The 26,529-nt window shown below is 38.6% G+C and overlaps 1 protein-coding gene across 1 annotated transcript; it reads left to right on the top strand.

The window, feature by feature from the left end:
- Positions 1-6,971: 6,971 nt before the first annotated feature.
- Positions 6,972-7,912, top strand: LOC149149500 (uncharacterized). Its single transcript, XM_089441525.1, has one exon. The coding sequence runs from the start codon at positions 7,178-7,180 to the stop codon at positions 7,631-7,633; it is 456 nt and encodes a 151-aa protein (XP_089297651.1). The 5' UTR covers positions 6,972-7,177; the 3' UTR covers positions 7,634-7,912.
- Positions 7,913-26,529: the final 18,617 nt, after the last annotated feature.

Below are 26,529 nucleotides of genomic sequence, written 5' to 3'. Positions count from 1 at the left end.
GTTCCATATAGCAGAGCCTTTCTTCTCATTTCGGCTTCTCAAATTTCCTTCTAGGCACCTAGGCATATCGTATTTTCTCTCCCATAGTTTTTTCCACAAGTCTTCCCCTCCTTGTGTCCATCTCCACCATAAATTTTCCCCCATTACTTGATTCATGATGTAAGGATCTCGAAGGCTGAGTCCTCCTTCTTTTAGTGATTTTCTCAACCAACTCCAAGATAGGAGAGCCCATTTCTTTGTCGTGATAGGCCCTTGCCGTAAGAATTTTTTAAACATGTCTACCATTTTCTGACAAATTGTTTTGGGGGTAGCTTGACTGGTAAGCTGGTATATCGGGATGGATTGAAGCACTGATTTTAGTAGAATGATGCGGCTTGGGGTATTCAACACCCTGAATGTCCAGTTTTGCATTCTCCATTGAATCTTTTCCACCAGGGTTCTCCAATTGGCCACTCTGTTTTGCTAGTCATTTAACTGGATTCCTAAATACTTTGTAGGGAATCTCCCAATTCTAAATCCCATGGTTCTTGCTAGGAAGGCTTGGGAGGATGCAGGGGTATTGAAGAAATAAATATTCGATTTCTCTTTACTTATCTCTGTCCCAGAGGCACTTGTAAAATCTGTTAGAATTTCCATTATTTCTTTTACTTCTTTGAGCGTTGCCTGTCCATATAACATGACGTCATCAACAAATTGCTGGTGGGTTAGAGGGAGATCATTTACCCAGATTCTTAGGCCCTTAAATTGATCGTTGTGTACTTTAGCTTTTATTAGTCTACCTAGTCCTTCAGCTGTGAGGATAAATAGGAATGGAGATAGCAGGTCACCTTGTTTGAGCCCTCTAGACGCATTGAAAGCTTCTGTAGGTGAACCATTTAGTAGTATTGACAGAACTAGCGTAGTTATCATTGACATTACCCAACTTATCCATATATCATCGAAGCCGAATGCCTTTAGTATTTTTTGGAGGTATCTCCAATTTAGTTTGTCATATACTTTGGCTAAGTCTAGTTTTATCAGCATCCCTTTGGTTTTTGAATTTTTCATTGAATGTATTACTTCTTGTGCTACCACTATGCCGTCTGTTATTTGTCTGCCTTTGACAAACCCTTTCAACTCCTGGGATATCAGCTTAGGTAGCATTGGTTTCAGTTGGTTCACCATTATTGTGGATAAGATTTTATATATAACATTGTAGAGTGTTATAGGTCGAAATCCTTGTGGTTATTCTAAGTGCTCCATCTTTGGTATCAAGGCTAGGAATGTGGCATTCAGGGTTGGATGCATTCTTTTGGTGCCTTTGAATTCTTCTACTGCATTCACTATGTCTTGGCGCATGAAGTTCCATGTAGCTTGAAATAATTCTGAAGTGAATCCATCAGGCCCAGGTGCTTTATTCTTTGGCATCTTTTTGATTACCTCTTCCACCTCCGCTTTTGTTATGACTCTTAGAAGAGCCAAGTTCTGATCTCTAGTTACTAGTTTGGGAATATGTTGACTGATTTTGCAAATGTTGTCCTCCCTTCTGATATTTGGTTCTGTCAGGAGCCCTTTAAAATGTTGTACCATCAGATTCTCCATTTCATCTTTCTGAGTTAGCATGTTGCCTTGTTGATCCTTTAGGGAGAAGATTATGTTTTGTTGTCTATGTTGTACCATTGCTTTATGGAAGAATTTCGTGTTTCTTTCTCCTTCTTTTAGCCATTGGATTCTTGATTTTTGTTTCCAAAGGATTTCCTCTTGTTTTCTCCTTTCTTCCAGCTTATTTAGCACCAGTCCTTCCTCTTCTGCCATATCTTCACTTCTTCTTTCCTCTATGATTTTATGTTGTATTTGTCTCATCTTTATCTGGAGTGTTTCTTTTTCCTTCTGGATGTTTCCAAATTCTTCTATGTTCCATTTCTTTATTCTTCATTTTAAGTCTTTTAATTTGAGTTGGAGGGTGTGCATTTGGTTTCTTCCTTCCATCCCCATCTCAGTCTCCTTCCATCAATTCTTCATTTTATCGATAAAGGTGGGATCTCTTAGCCAGAATGCCTCAAACCTAAAGGGTCTATTTTGGTTCTGATGATTCATAGCTATTTCTAATTTAATGGGCCAATGGTCCGACCCTAGACACAGGAGGATTGTTGCTTTATAGAAAATATATTTTCCAATGAAGTGTTTTGTTGCTAGGAATCTATCCAACCTGGATGCTATTTGTCTACTCCCTCCTCTTCGGTTGTTCCACATATATTTTCCATTTATGGTTGGGATATGTACCAGTTTCAGTTCTGCTTGAAGATCCCTGAAACTCTCCATCTCTGGCTCTTCTCTTTGTAGACCCCCTTTCTTCTCCTCTATTGATGTTGTCAAGTTAAAGTCCCCTGCTATCATCCACAGTTTCTCCTCATGGAGTTTTCCAAGCTATTGTAGTTGGAGGAGGAAGCTTCCTCTTTCCACAGGGGTATGAGGGCCATATACTGCAGATACTAGAAACCATTCTCTGTTTCTGATTAGCTAGAATCGTCCAGTGAGTATTCTTTTCATGCCTATCCAGTAGTCTACCGTAATCTCTGTAGGGTTCCATAGTATTGCTATACCTCCCGCACTGCCTTTCGCATCTATGGACATGCATTCATATTTCGGTTTTATTTTATTTAGGATTTCCTCCATTTTCCTTCCTGAAATTTTTGTTTCCTGTATCAACATTAGTTGAGGTTTTTCTTTTCTTAGCCTCTTCGCTAAGTGTCTCTATTTGCCTTTACTATTAAGGTCTCTTATATTCCAAGATGTGATTATCATTGGGGTGCTTGGCTAGTTTGGTGAAATACCGCCGATAGCCGTACTACCCTCCCTGTATTCACTAACATTTCTTCCATGATCTGTATCAATTCCTGTAGGTTTCTTCGACCTCTTTTCTTTCCGCCTTTTGTTTTTCTATGATGGTCTTGAATGTTGTCCTGTTGAAGGCCTAGTTGTTCTACCAGTTCCATATTCCCTTGTCCCTGTTTCGCCCGGTGTTGTTAAAATGTTTCTCTGTATAGTCTTTTTTGCTCTTTTGGAATGAATCTTTCGTCCAGGTGTCTCCACTCATTTAGTAGTTTCCTCAACACCTCTTCTTCTGAACTTATTTCTTCTCCTCTGCTTGTGTATATTTCCATTATAACGTAATCCATCTTCTCCCTCTCTTCCTTTTCCTCCTTCTCTGTCAGTTCGCTTCGTGCTTTCCTCTTGGGTTTTGATTTGCCTTGGCTTGTGCTGCTTTCCTTTCCTTTTTCCCCTTGATAGTCCATTGTTTGGGTCTCGTTATTATTATCTTCTTCTTCTTGTAGGACTTCAAAGTTGTTTGTATTGTTTGGCTGGGCTTGTTGTTCTTTCTTTCCTTCGTTGGTATTCTCTCTTGTTTGTCTTCTTTTTCTTTTTACTTCTTGAAACCCTTCCTCGTCTTCTTGGTTTTTCCTCTGTTGTTTGTTCTTGCGCTCCTCTTCTTCTATATTGAGTGGGAATTCCTTAAACAGATGTCCATATTCGTGACATCTTCTGCATCTGAATGGAATATGTTCATAGTCGAGTGTTTGCTGCCAGACCTCTTCGTGATACTCTAACTCAACTGTGTCTGGAATAGGGTCAGCTATATTCATGTAAACACATATTCTAGTGTATGAAGTGTATCTTCCTTTTTTTGTCGTTTCTGCTATTTTGACAAAACTGCCTATCGTGTTTCCTATGCCCTCTAGGATCTTCGGGTCCCAGAAGTCCATTGGAAGGCCAAATAACCTAACCCATACTGGGGCTGCCAAGAATTTTTCCTTGTTTGGGTTATAACATTCTTCCCAGTATCTCATAAACAATCCAACATTATAATGAAAGTAAGGGCCATTCTCAAAATTTTTTTCCTTATCTTGTAGGTTCAAGAATATTACTGTGAAGAAGCCTCTTGCTCCCAGCTTTAGCTTGATCTGGCCTCGGGGTTGCCATTTTTGTTGGATCCATTTGATGAGATCCTTTTCCGTCGGTCATACTCCAATGAACTTGCATATGAGCGCGTGGTCTTTCATATAGCTTCTGTATCACTCCAGTTTGTTCATCGGGATTATGAATCTTGGTTTCTTTGTCACACATGGTAAACATTTGCCTTTGCTGCCTGCCTGCCATCGTGCTCCAAGGACAAGTCCTGGTTTTCTTGTTTCTCTCGCTTGATTACTGATGTCCTGGCCTTCCCCTGTTGTCGCGTCTCGATAGGAGGGGTCTCTCCCCTCCTCTCCTCCTCTGTCATTTTCTTCTAGTTCTTGGTTTCTGGGTCTGTCTCTTGCTCTGGTTTGTGGTTCTTCCTAGCGCCGCTTATCTCATGGATACCTGACCATTAGGGTTGCAGAGCTCTCCGGTAACTTCAACTGCATATGATTAGTATTAGAAATATGTCTCTTTTATATTAATATAACCTTTTTATATTAATATAACTTTTTTTTTATATTTAACATTATATAATTCACCTTTTCTTTTAATTAAAAAAAAATAAAAATATTAAAAAATAAATAAACATGTTAGCTAAGTAACTTTCTTTCATTTATCTCCTCACTTCGCATCATGTTATAACCCTTCCCTTTATTCTTTATGATATCTTTGTTTTTATATTAATATAATTGTTTCATATTAATATCATTTGACTCATATTTTTATTTAGTTTTCATATATGAAATATTTAATTATTTAATTATAAAAGAAAATAACAATCCAAAATTTTAACTTTTCACTTTAAATTTTATATTAAAAATAATAAAATGTAAATTACAATTATTATTATAATATTTTTCAATGTCATAGTTGATAGGGTCACCCAATGACAAAATATCCAGACATATAACAACTAACACTATGATCACCCAATCACAAAATGTCTACACATGTAAAAAAACATGTGAACCAAATATAAATTCTTACATGTCATTCATATATTTAAGGAGAGTAAGATGAGGTATTAATGTACTAATATGAACATAGTTATTTGTTTGTTACACTATATATACATTATGTTTGGCTTTACTTTTGTAAAATAATTTATTTCACACTAATCCATGAAGGGTTGAGGTAATCTTGGAAACATCCTATAAGGTTGATGGAAAAAAACAATTTTATTAATAAGGTTATATATATATATATATATATATATATATATATATATATTAAAATTGATATTAGATAATATTGATGCCCCAAATATTGGAAAATATTGGATAATAGGGTTTCTTTGTTGATTTTTTTTTTGTTTTAGAGAGCCATGGCTTGTCGCTCTTTTTTGAATCCATGCAAATTTACATTGATAACCAAATTATGCCAAAGAAACTTTTACAACATGTTAATATTCATATTTTGGATTTTTAATATCTAAACATTAATTTCATAAATTTACCAATTAAACTTTTCATCTAAATTAAAATTTTGCAAGCAAAATGTTAACATCAACGTGTAAGGTTATTCAAATTTATTAAAATTGGATGTGATAAACTCACTGAATAAACAACCTCAAGTATGATGATTTTAAAAGTTCAATTTTGATTATTTCAACTTTAAATTCTAAATTGAAAAATATTATGTAATAATTAAATTATAAATATAAACTTTATCTATGATATAATAAATAAGATATACAAATTGTAATTTATATTATATTAGTATTTAAATTAACACTGACACAACAAATAGTACAACAAAATTATATCAATATTTAAATTAATACTCACACAATAAATAGTACAACAAAGAAAATAAGATTCGGTCTGGAGTATGCCGTAAAACTGCTTCTGCTTGGCTAAGAGCTCGTCTTCCTCGGACGTAAGGAAACAGGTTAACGGCCCAAGACCCAGAGGCATCTGGCAGGAGTGAAAGCCTACTCCCTTACAGACCACCAGCGGGTTATTACAGGTGGCGTGGTTTTCCTTGATAACGGTGATGAGTCAAACCGACATTCGCGGATAGCAGCCAGAGATGGCTGTCCTCACTGTTGGTTTGACACCTGAGTTTGATAGGTTTTGCCACCTTCGGAAAAAAAAAAAAGAAAGAAAATAAGATGATGCATAAAAAATTAAGGTAACAAATAAATGTGCACACGTTTTAAAACTTAAATGACGTCTTTTATGTCAAATGCGGTAAAGGTTTGGAACATTACCCTCAACTCTACAACATCGATGGGAGGCACTAGATTACCAAATTCTATTACTTTTCAACATTGATAGGATGCCACTAAATTATTGATAGGATTAAAATATTCATATCATAATAATTAAATTATAAATATAAAAACATAAACACAATTGAAAGAATGCAATTTACTTACCTATGTACATGTTTTAAAACCTTTCTGCCCAATCTTGTACAAGTTTGGAAGATTACCACTATGCCCACCCGTCAACATCGGTAGGATGCCACTAGATTACCAAATTCCAATAAAGGAAAGAAGAATGTGATTCCCATGACACGCACCAATGACACCAATGACCCATACTTTTATGCAGTTGTCTATAATGAGATTTTTTGGAAGTTTTTTCGGTGGGTTTTTTCGGTCAAAATTTGACAGCAATTTATTGGAATCGCAAGTTTGATAGCTACTTTCTGTACAATCCAGGCGTCCCAAGGGTTTTTCAGGGTGCTAAATCCAAATATGCAGTTAAAAAACCATTTTAATTGTAACAAATAAAGATTTAACCTCAATTTCTCCCGCCGGATTCCGTCACCAAAATCTCCAAAAAGTCGCATTATAGACAACTCCTACTTTTATTAGTTGCTTCCAATAATAAATTTTGGGGAGGAAAAGTTGTCAACGAATGACTGCAAAGTTTTTAAGTCACATGCGTTGGATTTTTGGAGATTTGATGCCAAAACCCTGGCCAAGAGCACCGTCACACGACAAGTCGTAGAACGAACTTTCCTTGACGTGGATCGCTCCCTTCCACTCACTCTTCCTATTTATTTATTTATTTCTCATACCAAAATTATTATGCATTCCCTATCTATTTCTGTAATCCCTATCTATTCATATAATCCCCTATTTCTATTATCCCATCTGTGAGTTGTTCATCAGTACTAGGCCACCAGATCTGGTAGCAAAGGGATTTTTTGTTCTCATAAGCAAACGGGATTCGAATACGCGCCTTCTGCCAGGCAAATTTCTGGTGGTGTTGTTAAAAAGTCAGGAGAAATGGCTGCAAGCCAAAGTGGTGGCGGTGCTGCTGTTGAATTTGTGGAGAAAAGGTCGTTTGAATCGACGGAGAGTCATGATGAAGATGTGGCTGAGGTTCGATCCTTGGTCTCTCAACCCCAACGACGGCCTCTTAGCCGATTGCAAAAGCGGGCGCCGGCTAAAATGCAGTTGAAAAGGCAGTCCCCGGATTCGATGGGGTTGCCATCTTGCAGGACTCCAATTCCCTTGTTATCTCCAATCCTGGTGTCGCCATTGGGAGGAGGAGATCTTGAGAGGTTGCTGCTTACTGAAGAAGCTGGAAAACAAAACCCAGAAGCAGAAGAAAGGGTAGTCATTGCTGTGATTCCAGCAAATGGATGGCAACACCCCGCGGCGCCATTTTTAGGCGACAGGGTTTTCTCCTTCTCCAATTGCTTTGTGGAATTATGTGTTCAAGACCGCTGTTGTTCGTGATTTACTTGTGTATGGAGGGGCTTCTTCGACACCATCTCTTGTATTAATCCGCTACAATAGGGCCACGAATCTCTCCAAAAAGGAGACTATTGGTTCTAGATTAGACTGTGGCGGAAAACTCATGGTTCCAGGTTTATGGTTGCTTCGTTATTTAGTGTTCATAAACATCATTCCATTTAGATCCAGATTGGAAAGATAAAACACTCGTGGTTCCAGGTTTATGGTTGCTTCGTTATTGTGTTCATAAACATCATAGACGGGAAATATTTGAAATACATATCCAATAAAATTCGGAATATTCGAAATCTAACTTGTATGTTTCAAAATATAATGGAAATATTTCGAATTTAATTTAATAAACTTTGAATATTGGAAATCTAATTTGCAATATTTCGAATTTAATCTAATAAACTTAAAATATATTGGAAATCTAATCGAAGTGTTTCAAATCTAATGCGATAAATTCGGAATATTGAGAAAGGAAAACAAGATTAAATTCAAAATCAAAATCTAATGCGTCGCCTTTCAAAATTATTATTATTTTATAGGAATATTCATGAATAACCGTTACCTTTTCCACTCGTTGGCCTAACCATTTTCATGTCTCAAATTCACTCCATGGATATGCAGGAGCATGAGCTCACCATTTTCACTGTAGAATTCAATGGGAGGGTCAAAGCTATTTACAAAGGGAGTTAGTTCTAACTCCCTAATACTTTATTTTTTATTTTTATTTATTTATTTATTTTTATTATTATTTTTTTTTTCGTTTTTATGATAAATGTATAAATTTTGGATTAATGTAATAAGAACTTTTTCACATAAATATCTTAGGAATGGGATATAGAGAATATTGAGTCAGTTAGATCTTAAGATAAGATTCATAGGTCTAAGTTGAGGGGTCTAGGTGAGATTATTATGGATCTCGAGATATTCTAGGATTTGAAACTAAATTAGTTTCAGTCCTTTTTGTACAAATATTTTTATGTAAAAATTAGAAGAATAGAGAGGCGTGAGTGTGAGACAAGCGAGAGGCTTGCATGAGACGAGAGAGACCAAAAGGCCAAAGAGGGCTAAATCATTGTATTTCAGGGCAAGGGCCTTTGTTTCTTTCTAATTATGTATATATAAATGCATAACACTCTGTTTCAAGTGTAGTTGAAGTGTTAGCCTCTGTCACTGTTTAATTCTGTTAATGTTCAAATGCACAGACCCAACGGTTTAATGACTGCAGGAGTTAAAAGCTCAAGAGGGATTCACACATTCTTAAACCTTGCTTGCATGATCAGAGAACTGTGCTACACGCACAATACATTCGTGAAGGGTTGTGAAAGGATCAGAGGACTATGCTACATGCTCAGTATAACTGAGAGGGGATTTGGGAGGACCGGAGTAATGTTACATGCGCGATGTAGGAGTAAGGAGGAGCGCAATTGGAGTACGCAATGAAAGCATGTTACAGAGCCGGAAAGAGAGAGAAGAAAGGCCAAGAAAGGCCAACACTTAGTAAAAATTAACATTTGGAGGAAATTTTGTCAATCGACGACATCAGGGAACGACAACTGATAGATCCGGGAAACGGAATTGGAAGTATTGAGCTTACATGGCATGGTGGACCCTACCTAGAAGGAATAACCCAGAAGGGTTTGTCGAAACCCGAGTCTACGTGACCGGAAGGAAAGGACCAGGACATGTCATCCCAGAGACACACAGAGGGATAGTGCAAGAGGAAATGTGTTATAAGAGAGCAACCGCCCAACAGGCCTCATCCGCGTTCATTTATATGACGTCCGGCTCTTGGAGTTGGGCATACTTGGCATCAATTACACATCGATTGTGGAGAAGCCATTATATATTGGGAGTATAGAGGCCAAGTGAAATTGGATTGAAGCAGAGAAGGACGATGTCGCTTAGGCCTGATCCTAAGATTTAGATAGATTGTAGAGGTTTTACTACAGAACCTAGAGTTTAAAGGAACTCTTGGCCATACTCACATAGAGTTGGCCTATCCCATCTATTCCTCCCACTGTAACTTTGGATATAAAGGGATTTTACATCCCGAGAGCCTCTTATCATAGGGATTTATGTCCTAATAGATAGATTTTGCAGGGGATGAGGGAAGCGCTGATTTAGAAAGAATAACTGAGCACTGTGGGTATTAGAAAGCTCAAATTTAGACTTGCATCAAGTGGTATCAGAGCTTGAAATATCTTTATCTTGACAACTCTTAGTGAAGGATACAAGAAATTTTGGAGGAAATGATTCAGCCCAACAAAATCAATAATAATAGAGGAACTTAGGAGCAAGGTGTTGTAGCAGAACCAGATCTAGAAGAAGTGTGTTCTAAGTAGAAAGGCACTAGAAGACTACAACAACAGTGGTGAAAGTTCAATGGAGATTTGGACTGTGGAGCGATGAGGTAAGTGGCTTTTGTTTTGACAATAATATGTTGTGATAGAGAGCTAATGATCATAGGGAAGTGTTGAGAAAAGCACTGGAAATTTGGAGAAGATGGTGTAGCAGAATGTCCCGAGTTAAGGATATTGGAGGGTTGCAATAATGGAGAAGTGGACCAAAAGGAGACTTTGGATATTAGATCATGGCATAGATCTTATATAGCGTATGTAATTTTTTGTTTGAAGTATGTTTGCAGGAGTGATAGCCATATAGAAAGGAGATACATCCATTGTAGCAGAAGAGGTATAATGAACAAGAAAGAGGTAGCAACCAAGAATTCAAGCAAGAAATGGTGATAGAACCCAGTGGCAACAAATGGAATTGCTGAGACTAGGATAACAAAGTTCTCAAAGGAAGAAAGATGAGCAAATGAAGTGCAGAAATTAGACAACTTGAAAGCTGAGGAGTGGAGGTACTCCAGAAGAAGAGGAAAGGGTTCTATTGCAGGGAACCTAGGAAGTAGCTCAACTTCCAACAGAGAAAGAGGTTGGGTAGAAATTTACAGACAATTCCACAATGGGTGTGGGAATAACTCTCTAGAGGAAGAAAGAAAACCAAGAGGGGAGCTCGGTTTTGGTAGCACGCAACAAGCTTGTTACAGAGACAGGGAGAAAGGCTTCTAGCAGCTCACTTATGAACAAGAAAATTTCACAAAGAGAGGATAAAATGGCTATGGACAATCATCTACCGGGTTTAAAATAAATTCATAAGGAAAGAAGAAAGAATTCCAAATCAGTAGACATGAAGAACAAAATGAATGAAGAGAAAAGGAGAGAATTAATTGAGTTGAGGACAGATTTGAATAAGTTGAAGAAGCAACTTGCAGAGTGGGGATGTTATGGTTGGAGAATGAGGAAGATATGGCCTTGTTTTCAAAGAGAGTTAAAGCAAAGCGAGTATTATAGGCTAAAAGAGGAACTCAAAGCAACAGAGTTTGGGAGAAATGTGTTCTTTGATGAAGAAGAAGCCAGAGAAATTGAACAAGAATTTATAGACAACTTGCAGAAAGAAGAGCATGCAGTTGAGGCCTTGGGAAAAGAGGAGATTTTATTTTTGAGTTTGAATTTTTATGTGTTTGCATGTTTGAAAGATGGTGATCAATATTTAACTGATATAATTATGTAGGTCGATAAATAAATGAAGCTTCTTGAGGAGATAACTGAAACATAAGTGTTTTGTGAGCACATGTTTAACCCCTTTAAAGAGGTCAATACTAATAATGAAATTTTGATTCCTGATCCGGATTAACCACAGTCTTCAGTTCATTTTGCCAACGTTTCAAACCCCAAAGGGGCTCCATCATCAGGACAAATAATGAAATTGTTATGCTAGAGGAAATTAAGGGAATATCATCCCTAATTTTTTACTTAAAGAAGAATGAAGTAACATTATTATAAGAATATGGTGTAGATGTGAAAGATGAAATAAATTTGAAGGAGGAAGCAATAGATGGAGGAAAGGAATTATTCTACGAAGATGTGCTCGAGAAGAGTTCAGTTAGAAGTTTCATGCCCAAGGAAGAAGACACAAGTGAAGATGAGAAAGGATGGATGTTAAGTGATCTGAGCATGGAAAACATGGAGACAGTTCAAAGTGATTTTAAATTGTTTGAAGAATTAGATTTCTTGGATAAGAGGATGCTCAAAAGGACCAAATCTTAGCTAAAGACAAAGGTAGAGATGGAGTGCACTTGTGCACCATAAGAGGGATTCATCCTTGGGGAGGATGGTAATGATGAGGAGGAAAGTATTCAAAAAGAAGAAGAGCAATCATCGAAGACTGTTGTGGATGAATGAGTGAGGGTGAACACCAATTTAGAACAAGTTGGTGAGGCAAAGGAAGGATTGATAGGCATCTTGCAAATTTTTTTGCTGCATGAAGAAGGGATATTGGTAGCCATAGAAGAGACCTCAAGGTCTCATACTTTTAAAACTGACACTTGTTTTGTGAATGCAGGTAATAGATATTTACCATAACCATTGGAGGAATCCATGCAAAATGGAAAAAGCATGAACATTGCAACTGAATTGGAGATTTTGGACGATTGGTTGGACTATTCAAGGACCAATGGTGGAATAAATGAGATCGAAAAGGATTGCAACAATATAAGAGAAGACATGAACGAGGCTTCAATGGAGAATATGTAGCAGAAAAGAGACAACATTGATGGTGTATCCCAATAACAAATGCAAACCAAGAGAGAAACCATTCCAGAAAATTGGCAACTGGATGATTTAGCATAGGAAAAAAACACAGTCCAGCAAGGAATGAAGGATTGTTGGAAGCCAAAAGACAAGTTAGACCAAGAAATTGAGAACATCAGAAAGTTGATGGTTAAAGTATCTCAAAAGAGACCTCTTGCAGGAAGGAAGGGAAATGGCATAGGTTTGTTGATGAAAACAGTGCGAGTATACATCAACAAGGAGGAGGGAGAGCTACATCACAAAGTTTGGAAACCTAGAAGAAGGAAGAAGACAACGGACCAACAACAACATGATAAGGAGAAGGACATAGTGCAGAGAAAAATCTGGGATCCAAGAAAGATTTACATCACCAACACATGGTCAGGAGACCATGAATCTTTTGAACCTTGGGAGTATGATGCAAGAGCATCGATGATGAGGCTCATCAATGGGTAAATTATATGGACCTTAATGCCACTCTCTAGCTTATTAAAATCAGCTTTTCTCACTTTTATTTACATGTTTTGTTATATTTTGCTTAGTGAGAAGGGTAAAGATGAGATGTCATGTCTTGTGGTCTAATGTGCATTAATTGCAAGTTTTGGAGCAAATTTTGGTTAATTAAAGTGCAGGAACTCGAAGTAGACAAGTAAGAGGGATTTTCAGAGATTGGATCTCCCTCCTTAACTCCTCACTCACTTGAATATTCCTCCACCAAAATCTCATAAGCTCGGAGTTACAAGAAGCCGAGCCATTATGGTCATTTGCAGCCAAACCAATGATAGTTGAAGACCAGTTGATCTCGAGTTAGAAGCCAAGCCTCCCTAAATTTAAGGAAGTTGTTGGTAGATTCAGTTGTATAAATAAGAAGGCCTAGAGCCTCATTAGGATTCAACTTTTTTTGTTGTAGCCAAGAGGCACTTTCAAGCTAAGACATTGTGATTGATGACTCTTATGTATTTTTGATATTTTAATGAAAATGAGAAGCATTCCCTTGATCCAGCACTGAGTTGACTCAAAGGGCTAAAGCTCTTGGGTTAGGGCCCAACCCTAGCAGCAGAGGTTCCTCTTTTTGTACATGTATGCTTAGATTACATTCATAGTTAGTTGTTGAAGTGATTTTGGTTTTTTTAATCTACAAGTATTTGGGTGATTAATTAGTTTGCTTCCATTTGTGGATAGTTATGTCAGTGGTATCATAGTGACAGTAAACACTTCAGAAAAGCTTTTGATAATGGCTTTCACCTCATCTTCCTTATAGGATCATGACTTGAGGGTTCCATTGACACAGCCCAAAAACATATTTCTTGTTTGATTACTGCATAATCTAGGGTTTCTTGTTGAATAGATCATTGTCTTTGAGTTTCTTAGAAGTATTTGAAATTGTCATTTTGATCTCTTGAGTTTGCTATGGTTTAAAAGCACTTCCATTCATGAACTTCACCATTAGCTAATCATAACTTTGTTTTCCTCCATTCAACTCATATTTTCCATGTATATATGAATTTGTGCATAAATGAAGAAAAGAGTGTATGTTGTTGCAGGAGCTTTAAATTTGCAGGGAGACCTCATCTCATTCGCCTCATCCAAGTCCTATCCACCCATGCTACCAAGGTCCACCAAACCCTAAATCCGAATTCTTGTTCTGTAAGTAAAGTTGTCATGTCCATTGAGCAAATCCAACCATCTTAAAGCATCTGAATGAGCCTTAGATAGTGTGCACCTCCTCAATGCCTTATTTCCCCATTAGACACCTTTTCCACACATCATTTTACCTTTCCTACCATCTTCTAAGCTTTTGGCCTGTTTCCTATAGTAAAACAGGACATCCTGTAGTAGGACTATGACATCTTGTAGTACTACAGGAAACCCTATAGCAGCCTGTTTTAAGCCCGAATTTAGAAAAAAATGTCATATGAGCTTAGATTAGGCCTCCACTTGGCTTCCATACCCTTGAGACTAATCCATACCTTTCCCTCCACACCTGTCTCTCTTGCCAAAGAACAAGTGAAAATTAGCATTTGCATTCATAAAACTAAACATCAAAAAAAGGCTTTTTTTTTTTTTTTTTTTTTTTTTTTCTGCAATTTCTAAATTAGCACATGCATGCCACAACCATAATACTTCTTAGATTAGATTCCATGCTCAGTTAGTCTAGATCATTACATGTTATAAACAAGGTTAAGCTAGGTTTCTTTTGCAAGCAAAATGTGTAAATGTGTAGCTAGATGATTTCATGTCACTTTATAGCATCTTCCAATTCAGTCTTTCATTTCCTAGAGTAGGCAACGCTCCTTTTTTTTGCATTAAGGATAATTTTCCCTTTTCCATTTGGTAGTCAGACTCCTTCTAGTCAATAGAAGACTAGTTTGAAAAACCCTAGTGGTCTATCGCCCCAGTTGAAAAGTGACAAGAGTAAACCATTGCATCTACTATGTATACAACACTGTCACCTCCAAGTTTGTACGAACCTCGGGTTGATGAAGTAAAGTTGGTAGCCCCAGGAGTTGCAACATTCTTGTTGCAATATTGGTGCTCATCACTTTTTGGCACTGTTGCCGGGGAGTTGTCGAAGTATATGTGATTTATGTTTTATTTATTTCTTTCTTTCTTTCTAATTCTACAAATAGTTCCATTCAACAAATAGTTGAAATCTTTTTCTTTCTTTCCAATTTTGCAAGTAGTTCCATTCAGCAAGTGGTTTCAATTTTGTTTTGCTTTCTTTCCATTCTGCAAGTAGTTCTGAAAAAAAAACCTAAAGAAAAAAAAACAAACTCCTTTCATTCCTTGTAGGAGTAGAGACAACTTAGGGAAAAAATTTCCAAATACCCCCACTCCATCAAACAACCAACCTTCCCTCTTCTTCGGTGGCTATGAGTTAGAGGACCCATTAGGTGAACAACCAAATATTTTCGAAGAGCCTATTGGGGAAGAAGAAGAGATCATTACACAAGCATACACCATGGCTAAAAATAGAAATGGGATTGGAGATAAAGAAGGAGCTGAGAATAGATCTGAGGGTGTTTTTCCCATCATAGAAACTAATGGGGATGTTAGGATGAAAAATATAACCCCCTCTTCCCTTCCTAAATTCCATGGCCTAACCTCAAAGGACCCAAATACCTTTTTGTTTGAATTTTCTATCATACGCATAACTTATGATTACACCTCTGATGAGAAGAAGTTTAAATTGTTCCCATCCACTCTCAAAGATGCAGCCTTGCGTTGGTTCATGGGTTTACCTAGGGATAACATCTCTTAAGCTAGTCCTTCTTAGAGGGATCAGGGAAGATCTCCTAGAAACACTATACCTGTTGTTAGGAGGGGGCATCTATCAGTTACCCTATGATGATATCAAGACAATTTTCAGAAATCATTCTAGGGCAGCTAAAAATAAGGGTAGTGTTAGTCAAGCTTTGGCTAATTCATCCTCCTCCAACGCATCCATAAAAAGTAAAATTGGGAACATGTTGGAAGACTTTAAGAGTGAAATGTTGCATACCCTTGCTCTACAAATGGACACCATCTAGATCAAGAGGAAGCAGGAGGAAGCAAAGAGAGCCTTAGTTGTCTTCTTCCCTAGATGCACCAAGAGGCACCCTAGGAACGAATGTCTATTAAATCTTATAGAAATTTGCTTGTTCTGTGAGGAAAAACACTCCACAGAAAAGTGCCCTTTTCTTCTTGGACTAAAATCTATGTATCAGGGAACTGAAGGGGTGACTGAAAAACTCTGTTATATCAACCAAAGGAGGCCTCAAGGACCTCGACCATACCAACAAGGCATGCAAGGGGCATCCTATTCATATTACAACCCTAACCAGAATACATCCATTCCCCCTTGGTGCCCTCCTGCACTTCCTTCATGGTTCACACCTCCATGGTCTTTTGCACCTCAATACCATTCCCAACCTTCCAACTAGCCTATTCATATTACAACCCTAACAAGAATACATCCATTCCCCCTTGGTGCCCTCCTGCACTTCCTTCATGGTTCACACCTCCATGGTCTTTTGCACCTCAATACCATTCCCAACCTTCCAACCAGCCATTTAAGCCATATGATCCTCCACAACCTCAGTGGAATACACCATCCCAGGGGTGGAGGCCCCCATACAACCAAGCTCCATCTTTACTGCCTCCACCTTCATCTCAACCATAACTCCTACACCCTGCTCCACCTAAGAAACCTCAGATTCCTTCTCAACCAAATCTGAACCCGAACAACATACATGCACATCAGGTCTACAGTGGATAAGCATCCTACCCTGCATTTGCTGTGGAAATTCAAGAAATCAACCTCAGGTATGCAAGAGTGCTTCCAGATAATCAACCTCCATCTCCACCTGAGGAGCGTGAAGAGGAAAGGGAGGAGAGTGTCCCTCAAGCAAATCCGCCTCCTTTTCCTTAGAGATTAATCCATCATGTCCAGCACACTCCAGAAGAGACTAAACTTCTGAGTGAATTGAAAAACCTGTGTGTTAAAATCCCGCTTCTCCAAGATATCAAGGATGTCCCCATCTACAACAAGTTAAACAAGGATAAATGTTTCAAACATCTTGGGAGGCGAAAGAAAGACACCCCTACCATTAATGTCATTGGACAACTGTCCGACTTAATGTTGGGGTGGGTGATTTGCCCAAAGTACCTAGATCCTGGAAGTCCTATGGTAGATGTACACATCGATGGCATTATTGACCCCCAAACCTTGATCGATCTTGGGGCTGCCATCAATTTGATGACTAAGGATACTATGCTTAAACTGAATCTCCAAGGATCATTAAGAAATACCACAACAATCTTGTAGCTTGCAGACAGCTCCACAATAGCTCCTTAGGGAGTTCTTGAGGATGTGATGGTCTCCATTGATTCTTGGGAATACCTTGCTGACTTCTCAGTTCTCCAACCTAAGACCAAGTTCAATGGTTATCCTTTCATCCTTGGGAGGCCATGGTTAGCCACTATTGATGCTTACATAAGTTGCAGGGCCGGGAATATGACCATTAAAAATGGGCATTTGTCCAAACAATTGGTCTTGTATCCTCCTGATCAACCATCTCTAGAGCATGACTTACCTTTATGGTTAGAAGAGGAGGAAGAATATGAAGTCTACTCCCTAATCTGTACCCTAGATGCTATTATAAGAGGGGGGCAACCTGATGAATATGACTTGATTGAGAAAATCCTCCAAAAGTAGTCCCCCAACACCATGTCCCTTGAGGAGTTAGTGAAGAAAGTTGAAGATAACCCTTGGATTGATCTGTGCCTAGCTGACTCAAGCCCTACTCATGTCAAGATCATATAATTTGGCCCAGAAAGAACATTGAAAATCAACCCCTCTCTCTTTGTACATCAGGAAGAGGAGTTATGTGACATTCTAAGAAAGCATCTAGACGCCTTTGCTTGGAGTTACAAGGAAATGAAGGGAGTGCACCCTTCAGTGTGTACTCACCACATTTACATCAAGGAAGGTTGCAAGCCAGTGTGCCAACCTTAGAGGAGAATGAACCCAACCCTCAAGGATATAGTTAAAGAAGAACTGCAGAAGTTGTTGGATGCAGGGTTCATTTACCCCATCTCAGATAGTGAGTGGGTGTCTCCTGTGGTTCCGGTTCCAAAGAAAAATTGGAAGTGGAGGTTCCATGTGGACTACAGAGCTAAACAAATCCACAAAAATGGACCATTTCCCTATACTTTTCATTGACCAAGTATTAGATGGTCTAGCAGGAAAGAAGTTCTTCTCTTTCCTGGATGAATTCAGTGGTTACAATCAGATCTAGATCAGCCCAGAGGACCAAGATAAAACCACCTTCACATGTCCCTAGGGTACCTTTTCTTATAGGGTCCTTCCTTTTGGGTTATGCAATTCCCCTGCCACTTTTCGGAGGATATTCCTGAGCATCTTTGCAGAGCTAGTCCATGAATCTGTGGAAATTTATATGGATGATTTCACCCCCTATGGGTATGATTTCCGCGAGTCTCTCTCTAACTTGGGAAAAGTATTAAACAAATGTATTGAAATGAACTTATCCCTTAGTCTTGAGAAGTGTGAGTTCTTGATGATTGCAGGGACTGTCTAGGTCACTCAATATCCCAGGAAGGACTGCAAGTAGACCCAAATAAGATAGTTATCATAAATAGGGTCCCTACTCCTCAGAAGAAGAGGGATTTTAGAAGTTTCTTAGGCTTAGCTGGATACTATAGGAGATTCATAAAGGACTTCAGCAAGGTAGTCTCGCCTTTGTTTGGACTATTGGCCAAGGACTCCGAATCTTTATGGTAAAAAAGTTGCCAAGAGGCCATAGAAACCCTAAAGGACAAGTTGACTACTGCACCTATACTCCGAGGCCCAAATTGGGCTCTTCCTTTCCACATCCATGCTGATGCCTTTGAAAAATCTATAGGAGAATCTCTGTGCCAGATAGATGACAAGTTACCTTATTCCATTTACTTCATCAATAAATTTTTTTTCCAAATCTGAGTTGAACTACATTGTGACTGAAAAGAAGCTCCTAGTTGTTGTCAATTCCTTGAATAAATTTAAGCATTACATTACTGGTTACCAGGCCTTTGTACATACTGACCATGTTGCTATTAAATATTTTATGAACAAACTTGATGTGAATGCCCAAATTATTAGATGGTTGCTTTTGTTACAATAGTTTGATCTAATTATCATTTATAAGCCTGGCAGAGAAAATGTAGTTGCAGATTTTTTGTCCAGATTGGCTTTGCCTACAGGTGAGGAAGGAATGGTTGATGACCAGCTACCAAATGAGCATTTATTCTCAACTTCAATTCTCTCTTCGTGGTTTCTTGACATAGCCAACTACTTAGTAGATGCATAGTTCCCTCCAAATCTGTCCTCCAAGGAAAAGAGTAGAATAATAAGGAAAAGTTCCCCATTCACTTGGATTAGGAGCAATCTCTTCAAGTTGGGCCCAGATCAAATTCTGAGAAGATGTGTCAAGGAGGAGGAAGTTTTTGACATCCTTCTAGCCTGTCATGATGGGCCTTGTGGAGGTCACTTTGCACCCAAAATCAAAACCTTCAAGGTACTACAAGCTGGCTACTATTGGCCCACTCTCCATCAAGATGCAATAAGATATACCAACCAATGTGATTGGTGCCAAAGAATGGGGAAACCTACTCCTAGGGATGAAATGCCTTTGCAACCTCAAGAGACTTTTGAGCCATTTGACAAGTGGAGGATGGATTTCATTGGGCCCACTTATCCTCCATCAGGACAAAAAAAGTACATCATTGTGTGCACTAACTACTTAACAAAGTGGGTTGAAACCAAAGCTGTCAAGGTATCCACGGAAGAGAAAGTGGTTGAGTTCTCAAGGTAGAATGTGTTTTACAAGTTTGGATACCCTAGAGAGCTAGTCACTGATCAGGGCACTCAATTCACCTCACACATGATTAATAATCTGTTAAGCCAACATAATATCAAGCACAGGAAGTGCACTCCTTACCACCCTTAGGCCAATGGACAAGTAGAAGTTACCAGCAAACCATTGGAAAGCATTATGATAAAAGTGGTGACCAACATCAGGAAGGATTAGGCTAACATACTAGTGGAGGCCACTTGGGCCTACAATACAACTTGGAAGACAACCACTGGCTTCACCCCTTATGATCTGGTGTATGGGAACAAGACTCTGCTCTCCATTGAGTTTGAGTACAAAACTTTAAGGATGGCAACACAATTGGATCTGGATGTTACAAGGGCACAACAAGAGAGGTTGCTCTAGCTCAATGGGTTAGATGAATTCAGGATACAGGCCCTCCTGCACATAGAGGCGAATCAAGTACAAAGAAAGGTCTGGCATGAAAAAAATATCAGAGACAAACTGTTTCAAGAAGGTAATTGGGCTATGTTGTATGACTCCAGGTTCAAGGATTTCAAAGGCAAGTTGATGACCAGATGGTTGGGCCCATATGTGATAGAAAAGTTCCATGACAACGGGGTTGTTTAGATAAGAACCATTGATGAATATGGTATCCCCTTGCTTGTCAATGGGTATAGATTGAAAGCCTACAAAAAGCCTATGTCAAAGGAGAAGTTCATCAGTAGTATCAGTAAGGTAGTAATGGTGATTGAAGTAGTCTTAACTTCCACCTCACCAAATTCTTGAAGACTGGTGAGTCTTTGAAAAAACAGAAGGAAAAAAAACAATAAGAGACCTAGATGAAAACCTCCATGAGGCACCTGAGGCCCACTTTTGGGTTGAAAACCTCCTTGAGGCCAAGAGTGAAAAAAGGAAAAAGAGAAAAATAAAAGACCCCTAGGTGAAAACCTCCTTTGAGGCACCTAGGGAAGGCAACTAGGATGAAAACCTCCTTTGAGGCAACATGGTTGTATTTCAAAAAAAAAAAAAGGAAAAACAAAAATGAAAAAAGAAAAAAAATACAAAAATAATTGTAGGGACCTCAAACCTACCCAGTCATAACAGTTCTCGTTTTTGTAGGTTTTCAAGAAAATAATGGACACCAAGTTCAGAGGGAAGAAATCCATGCAAAACCCCATTTTTCCTTCATTCATTTCATCTCCTCCATGAACTCCATGTTTCATTCATCCATACTCATCTCCAACCATAAAAAAAATACAATTTTTAGGCTATTTTGTGACTTCTACAAGATTTCTTGTAGTTATTACAGGAGTTTCCTGTAGTACTACAGGAAGTCCTGAAAATCTACAGGAATGGAATTCTAATTGAAAAATCATGATGCAGGCCTATTTTGGGAGGAAAAAGGAGGCCATTTACTTCACCACATCTCAACCAACACCATTTCATGACCATGTCACCATCTGTGTCCATCAAGAAATCCACTTAGAAGAAGAAAAAATATAAAAACCAAAAAAAACAAAAAGGAAAAAGAAAGGAAACAAAGAAAAATCAAAGGGTCATACCACGAGTAGCCTACCTCGCCTACCACTCCATGGCCACACCTTCCACTCCTACTTCAACATCTCTTCACCCTCCAAGCAAAAGAAAGACCAAATAAATTCAAAAAGAGGCAGCTACAGGATTTCATGTAGTACTACATGAAACCTTGTAACAACCTATATTGAAACAACAACAATCTCCATGCTCATCCTTCAGTACCCATGCATTGGAAGAGTATAAGCACACCTGCAGGCACTATGGAACCTCTCCAAAGCTCAGCAACAACAAAAGAGTCCAGCACCTGCACATCATAACAAGAAGACAACCTATCAACAGAATAAAATCAACAAAACGAGAGCAGAAAAGAAGATGTACCTAAACCATAAGAAGCATAGTAGAGCCACCCTCTAGCATGCATCAACAAAGCAAAGGAAGCCACAGGTATGTCACCTTATGCACACTCTTTCCTAAGTACGAATATGATTAAAACTATAGGAATATGAAAAAGTTGGTTTTATAAGTTGAAGGTGGCCAGTTAACTTGGCCACCCTCAGCCCGATAACAAAAATTTAAATTCCTAGTCAACTGAACGCGTGGCAAGGTCACATCAAAGGAAATAAATCGGAAAGGTGGTCGAGTTATGTTGTATAAGAGTGGGTGATGATTACGAGAAATGGTCGCATGATAACTAATAGTGGGCCAACGATCCAAAAGGAGAAATTACTTATTCAGCCAACCATCACATCGCTCAATGAAATCGACCCTAAATAGAAATATTCCCTAACTTTCATGCAAGACATCATTCATTCCAAGATTTTGAGAGATGGGACCACTTGGAGGATCCATCGAAGGAGAAAGCTAATCTTGTCAATCCTATAGTGAGAACCAACAAGAAACTTAGGAAAACTACAGGAAATAGTGAGGAAATCTAGTCTCGATTGTCCTACAGTGAGCACCTATAGGAAACATAGGAAAACTATAGGAAACAATGAGAGTTGGAAAAATTCTACGAGGAGGTTCCTAGGGCCTATATATTCAAAAATTCTCCTCGACCAAGGCATTGCAGTGAAAGGTAGGTGCCCATACCCTCTATGCTTTCATTTGTAAATAGAAAAAGAAAAGAAATTATCATTTATTTTAGTAATTGTAGTGTGCATAGAGATAGACAGAATTGTGTGGAGGATTGAGTAGAGTAAAGGGATAATTGTAGTCATCACCCTCCCAAACTCTAAACCCTCAGACATCTAGGAAAGCTCTTAAGCTATAGCCACCAAACTTCATACAATCAGATTGACAGAGAGAGAAGATGACAAGGGGTTTAAAAAGAAGGGAGCCCACCATAACAACTAGAATACATCAACATCCTCCTGTGGTAGAGATCTTTACAAGGCATCAATGGTTGGGATTCTTCAAGCTACTTAGAGGATATGATGATGATGTAGCTAGGGAATTTGCAATGTCACTCATACCTCAAGCTAGAGTCAGTGCCACTGTTGTAGTGAGAGGATTATCAGTAACAATTACCCCTGAAAGCATTAGCAGAATCACTACACTTCCTCTAGGTTTACAATGGAGAAAAGAGGATAAAGCTAGCAGCACTCTTGCCAAGAAGAACTTTTTCTTGGAAGATGAGGAACCAATTGAGGACAAAAATGGGATTAGAAGGGAGAGAATTCCATATCCTTGGGATGAAGTAAGCTATCACATTCTCAAGTATATTTCTTGTGAGGGAAGGCTCAGTATAGTCTATGGTTACTAGTTTAGACTCCTCCATGAGCTGATATTTGGAGAAGAGTTACCTCTTCATACAAGACTTAGTGTGCCCTACTTTTTTTTGTAATCAATGATAGACATGAGCATAAAGGTACAAGAAGGGAAGCATGAACAATTGGCACATCATGGACTGATCAAGCTCATACTAGAAAATGCCCTAAGCCAATTAAGAATCCCTATTATGTGGTCAACATTTGCAGACATGAACAGAGAAGATGTAATTCAAGCCATTGAGTATGAAAGAGACCCAACTTCTAATGGTGAGGAAGAGGGAGAAGAAACAGAAGAAGAGCAAGTAGAACCAAAAGAAGAAGAGGAAGAAGAGCCTGAAGAAGAGGAGCATGGAGAAGAAGAAGAAGAACCAGAGGAAGAAGAGGAGGCAGAGATAAATGAAACAAAGGAAGAAAAGGATAGTAGGGAAGAAGCACAAAAGGATGAATCAAGTCCTGAAATACATAGCAAGGAAGGAGAGGAATCCCCAAGAGTGTCTCTTGAACCCACAGAGAAGGAAGCAATTGCTTCATTGATTGGTATAAGTACACCCATAAAATCAATAGGAAAGAGGCAGAGGAAAACGCCCCTATACTTCAGAACAAGGAGGAGCACCAGGATAAAACAAGGGAGACCTCAAACACCTACCAAGACTCCTATAATCATTGAAGACTCACTAAGAGAACAAGAAAAACTAGTCTCCCCAGGAACGAGAGGTGAAGAGGGAACATCAAAACAGGCTTCCCCAAGGTCACCAGTCACCTATGTTAGGAGACCTGTCACCAGGTCAACCTCAGCAAAGAAAATTAAAAAACATTTGACCCCCTTTCAAAAAAGGAAAAGCCTCCTACAGGAAACACATACAATCCTACAGGAAACTCTATCAAAACTACAGGAAACTTAGAAAAAGGGGCAGGAAGGACAACAGGGACAAAGGGAAGGAAAGGAAGTAGTAAGACAAGTACAGGGAGAGATAGATACTCCAAAGATAGTCAAGGGAGAATCCCAAGAGCTGCAGGAACCTAGCTCACAGCCAAATCACAACTCCTATTATAGATTCATTGAGGGAGGCAGAGTAATACCACAAAAATTTGTCATCCTTCTATTATTTGAGCTTGAAAAGGAGAGAGAAAGGACACATTGATGGATGAAAAATTCTAAATCAAAAAGTGTAGAGGATGTGGACCATATGGAAGAGAAACTGCTAGAGATGGGCAGAGAGTTGAGTGAAATAAGAGACAGGGAAAGAGCGATGAAATCTCAACTAGAGGCTGAGAACACATGGCTAAGGAGGCAAGTACAGGAAAAAGATAGACAATTGGGAAATATGGAAAGTCTCTCCATGGAGTCACTCCAGTGCAGGATGCCAACAAAACCATATGCCTTGTACCTCAAAGAACAATGGTTGTAGTTTCAGATAAAAACCCTAGCACAATGACTTTCCAAGACTATAGGAAGTTCATTGAGCTCTATGACCAAAGCACCCTAGAGGATAGGGCCAAGATATCTGAATTCTACTTACATAACTTGGCCTTAACAAACTTCATTGTGTGGGAACCTAATCCAAAGCTAGGGGACTTACAATTGACGGCCTTGGCATCATGGATGAGTCATGAGGAGGCCAGGGATAAGGAAGTAAAAAGAGTGTTGGAAAGAGAAGAAACAAATCCCCTTTACATCAGAGAATAACAAAGAAATTATATGGCTATCATTAGCACCCACAACCTCATCGCCAATGATCCCCAGCTTGCACCAAGATACCTAGCTACGCAAGAGCAAGCAGTCACTCATTTGGAGGACACTTTGAGATTGCTTGGGAATGAAAGCCAGCAAGCATGCCAAAGGATATGGAGCACCTTACCCTACAACCTAAAGATTAGGGAGTATCATTCCTCTGAAAGAATGAGGGATGCACTAGAGAGGACCCCACTATATAAGAAGGCACTGCAAAGACTCAAAATCAATTGGATTGGCTTGAAACACAGTCCACCATTTCTCTTGGGTATGTTAGAAGGGAGAAAAGAAGAAGAAGAAATAAAGCAATGGGAGGAAATAGAGAAGCATGCGGGATTTTATCCACAAGAGGAGGATACAACAACAGAAGCCTAGAATGTCAGGGAGGCCACCAAAGCAATGAAAGACATGGACATAGATTGAGTTGATTAGAGGATGAGCAACACTTTCAATAGGGGGGTGATGATGGGGTTCATCAACGGGTAAATTATATGGACCTCAATGCCACTCTCCAACTTATTAAAATCAACTTTTCTCACATTTCTTTACATGTTTTGTTATATTTTTCTTAATGAGAAGGGTAAAGATGAGATGTCATGTCTTGTGGTCTAATGTGCATTAATTGCAGGTTTTGGAAAAAAAATTGGTTAATTAAAGTGCAGTAACTCAAAGTAGACAAGAAAGAGGGATTTTAGGAGATTTGATCTCCCTCCTTAACTCCTCACTCACTCAAATATTCATCCACTAGATCTCATCAGATCAGAGTTACAAGAAATCGAGCCATTAAGGTCATTAGCAGCGAAGACAGTGATAGTTGAAGAACAGTTGATCTCGAGTTGGGAGCCAAGCCTCCCTAAATTTAAGGAAGTTGTTGGTAGATTCAATTGTATAAATAAGAAGGCCTATAGCCTCATTAGGATTCAACTTTTTTTTTGTAGCCAAGAGGCACTTTCGAGCTAAGACATTGTGATTGATGACTCTTATGTATTTTTTATATGTTGATGAAAATGAAAAGCATTCCCTTGATCCAGCACTGAGTTAACTCAGAGGGTTGAAGCTCTTGGGTTAGGGCCCAACCCTAGCAGCAGAGTTTCCTCTTTTTGTAAATGTATGTTTAGATTACATTCATAGTTTGTTGCTAAAGTGATTTTGGTTTTGTTAATTTGCAAGTATTTGGGTGATTAATTAGTTTGCTTCCATTTGTGGACAGTTAGATCAGTGGTATCATATTGACAGTAAAAACTTTAGAAAATCTTGTGATAATGGCTTTCACCTCATCTTCTTTATAGGATCATGACTTGAGGGTTCCATTCACACATCCCAAAAACATATTTCTTGTTTGATTACTGCATAATCTAGGGTTTCTTGTTGAATAGATCATTTTCTTTGAGTCACTTAGAATTATTTACAATTCTCATTTTGATCTCTTGATTTTGCTATGGTTTAAAAGCACTTCCATTCATGAACTTAGCCATTAGCTAATCATAACTCTGTTTTCCTCCATTCAACTCATCTTTTCCATGTATAGATGAATTTGTGCATAAATGAAGAAAATAGTGTATGTTGTTGCAGGAGCTTCAAATTTGCAGGGAGAACTCATCTCATTCGCCTCATCCAAGTCCTATCCACCCATGCTACCAAGGTCCACCAAACCCTAAATATGAATTCTTGTTCTCTAAGGAAAGTTGTCATTTCCATTGAGAAAATCCAACCACCTTGAAGCATATGACTAAGCCTTGGATAGTGCGCACCTCCTCAATGCCTTATTTCCCCATCACACACATTTTCCACACTTCATTCTACATTTCCTACCATCTTCTAAGCTTTCAGCCTATTTCCTGTAGTAAAACAGGGCATCCTGTAG

Source organism: Pinus tabuliformis, chromosome 9, assembly GCF_031772625.1.
Source record: "Pinus tabuliformis cultivar Carrire ecotype Pingquan chromosome 9, CPIR1, whole genome shotgun sequence".
In the NCBI taxonomy this organism is placed as follows: Eukaryota; Viridiplantae; Streptophyta; class Pinopsida; order Pinales; family Pinaceae; genus Pinus; species Pinus tabuliformis.
This window is presented reverse-complemented; position numbering and strand designations above follow the sequence as displayed.

Coding starts and splice junctions, on each gene's coding strand:
- LOC149149500 (XM_089441525.1), top strand. CDS start 7,178: ATGGCTGCAAGCCAAAGTGGTGGCGGTGCTGCTGTTGAATTTGTGGAG.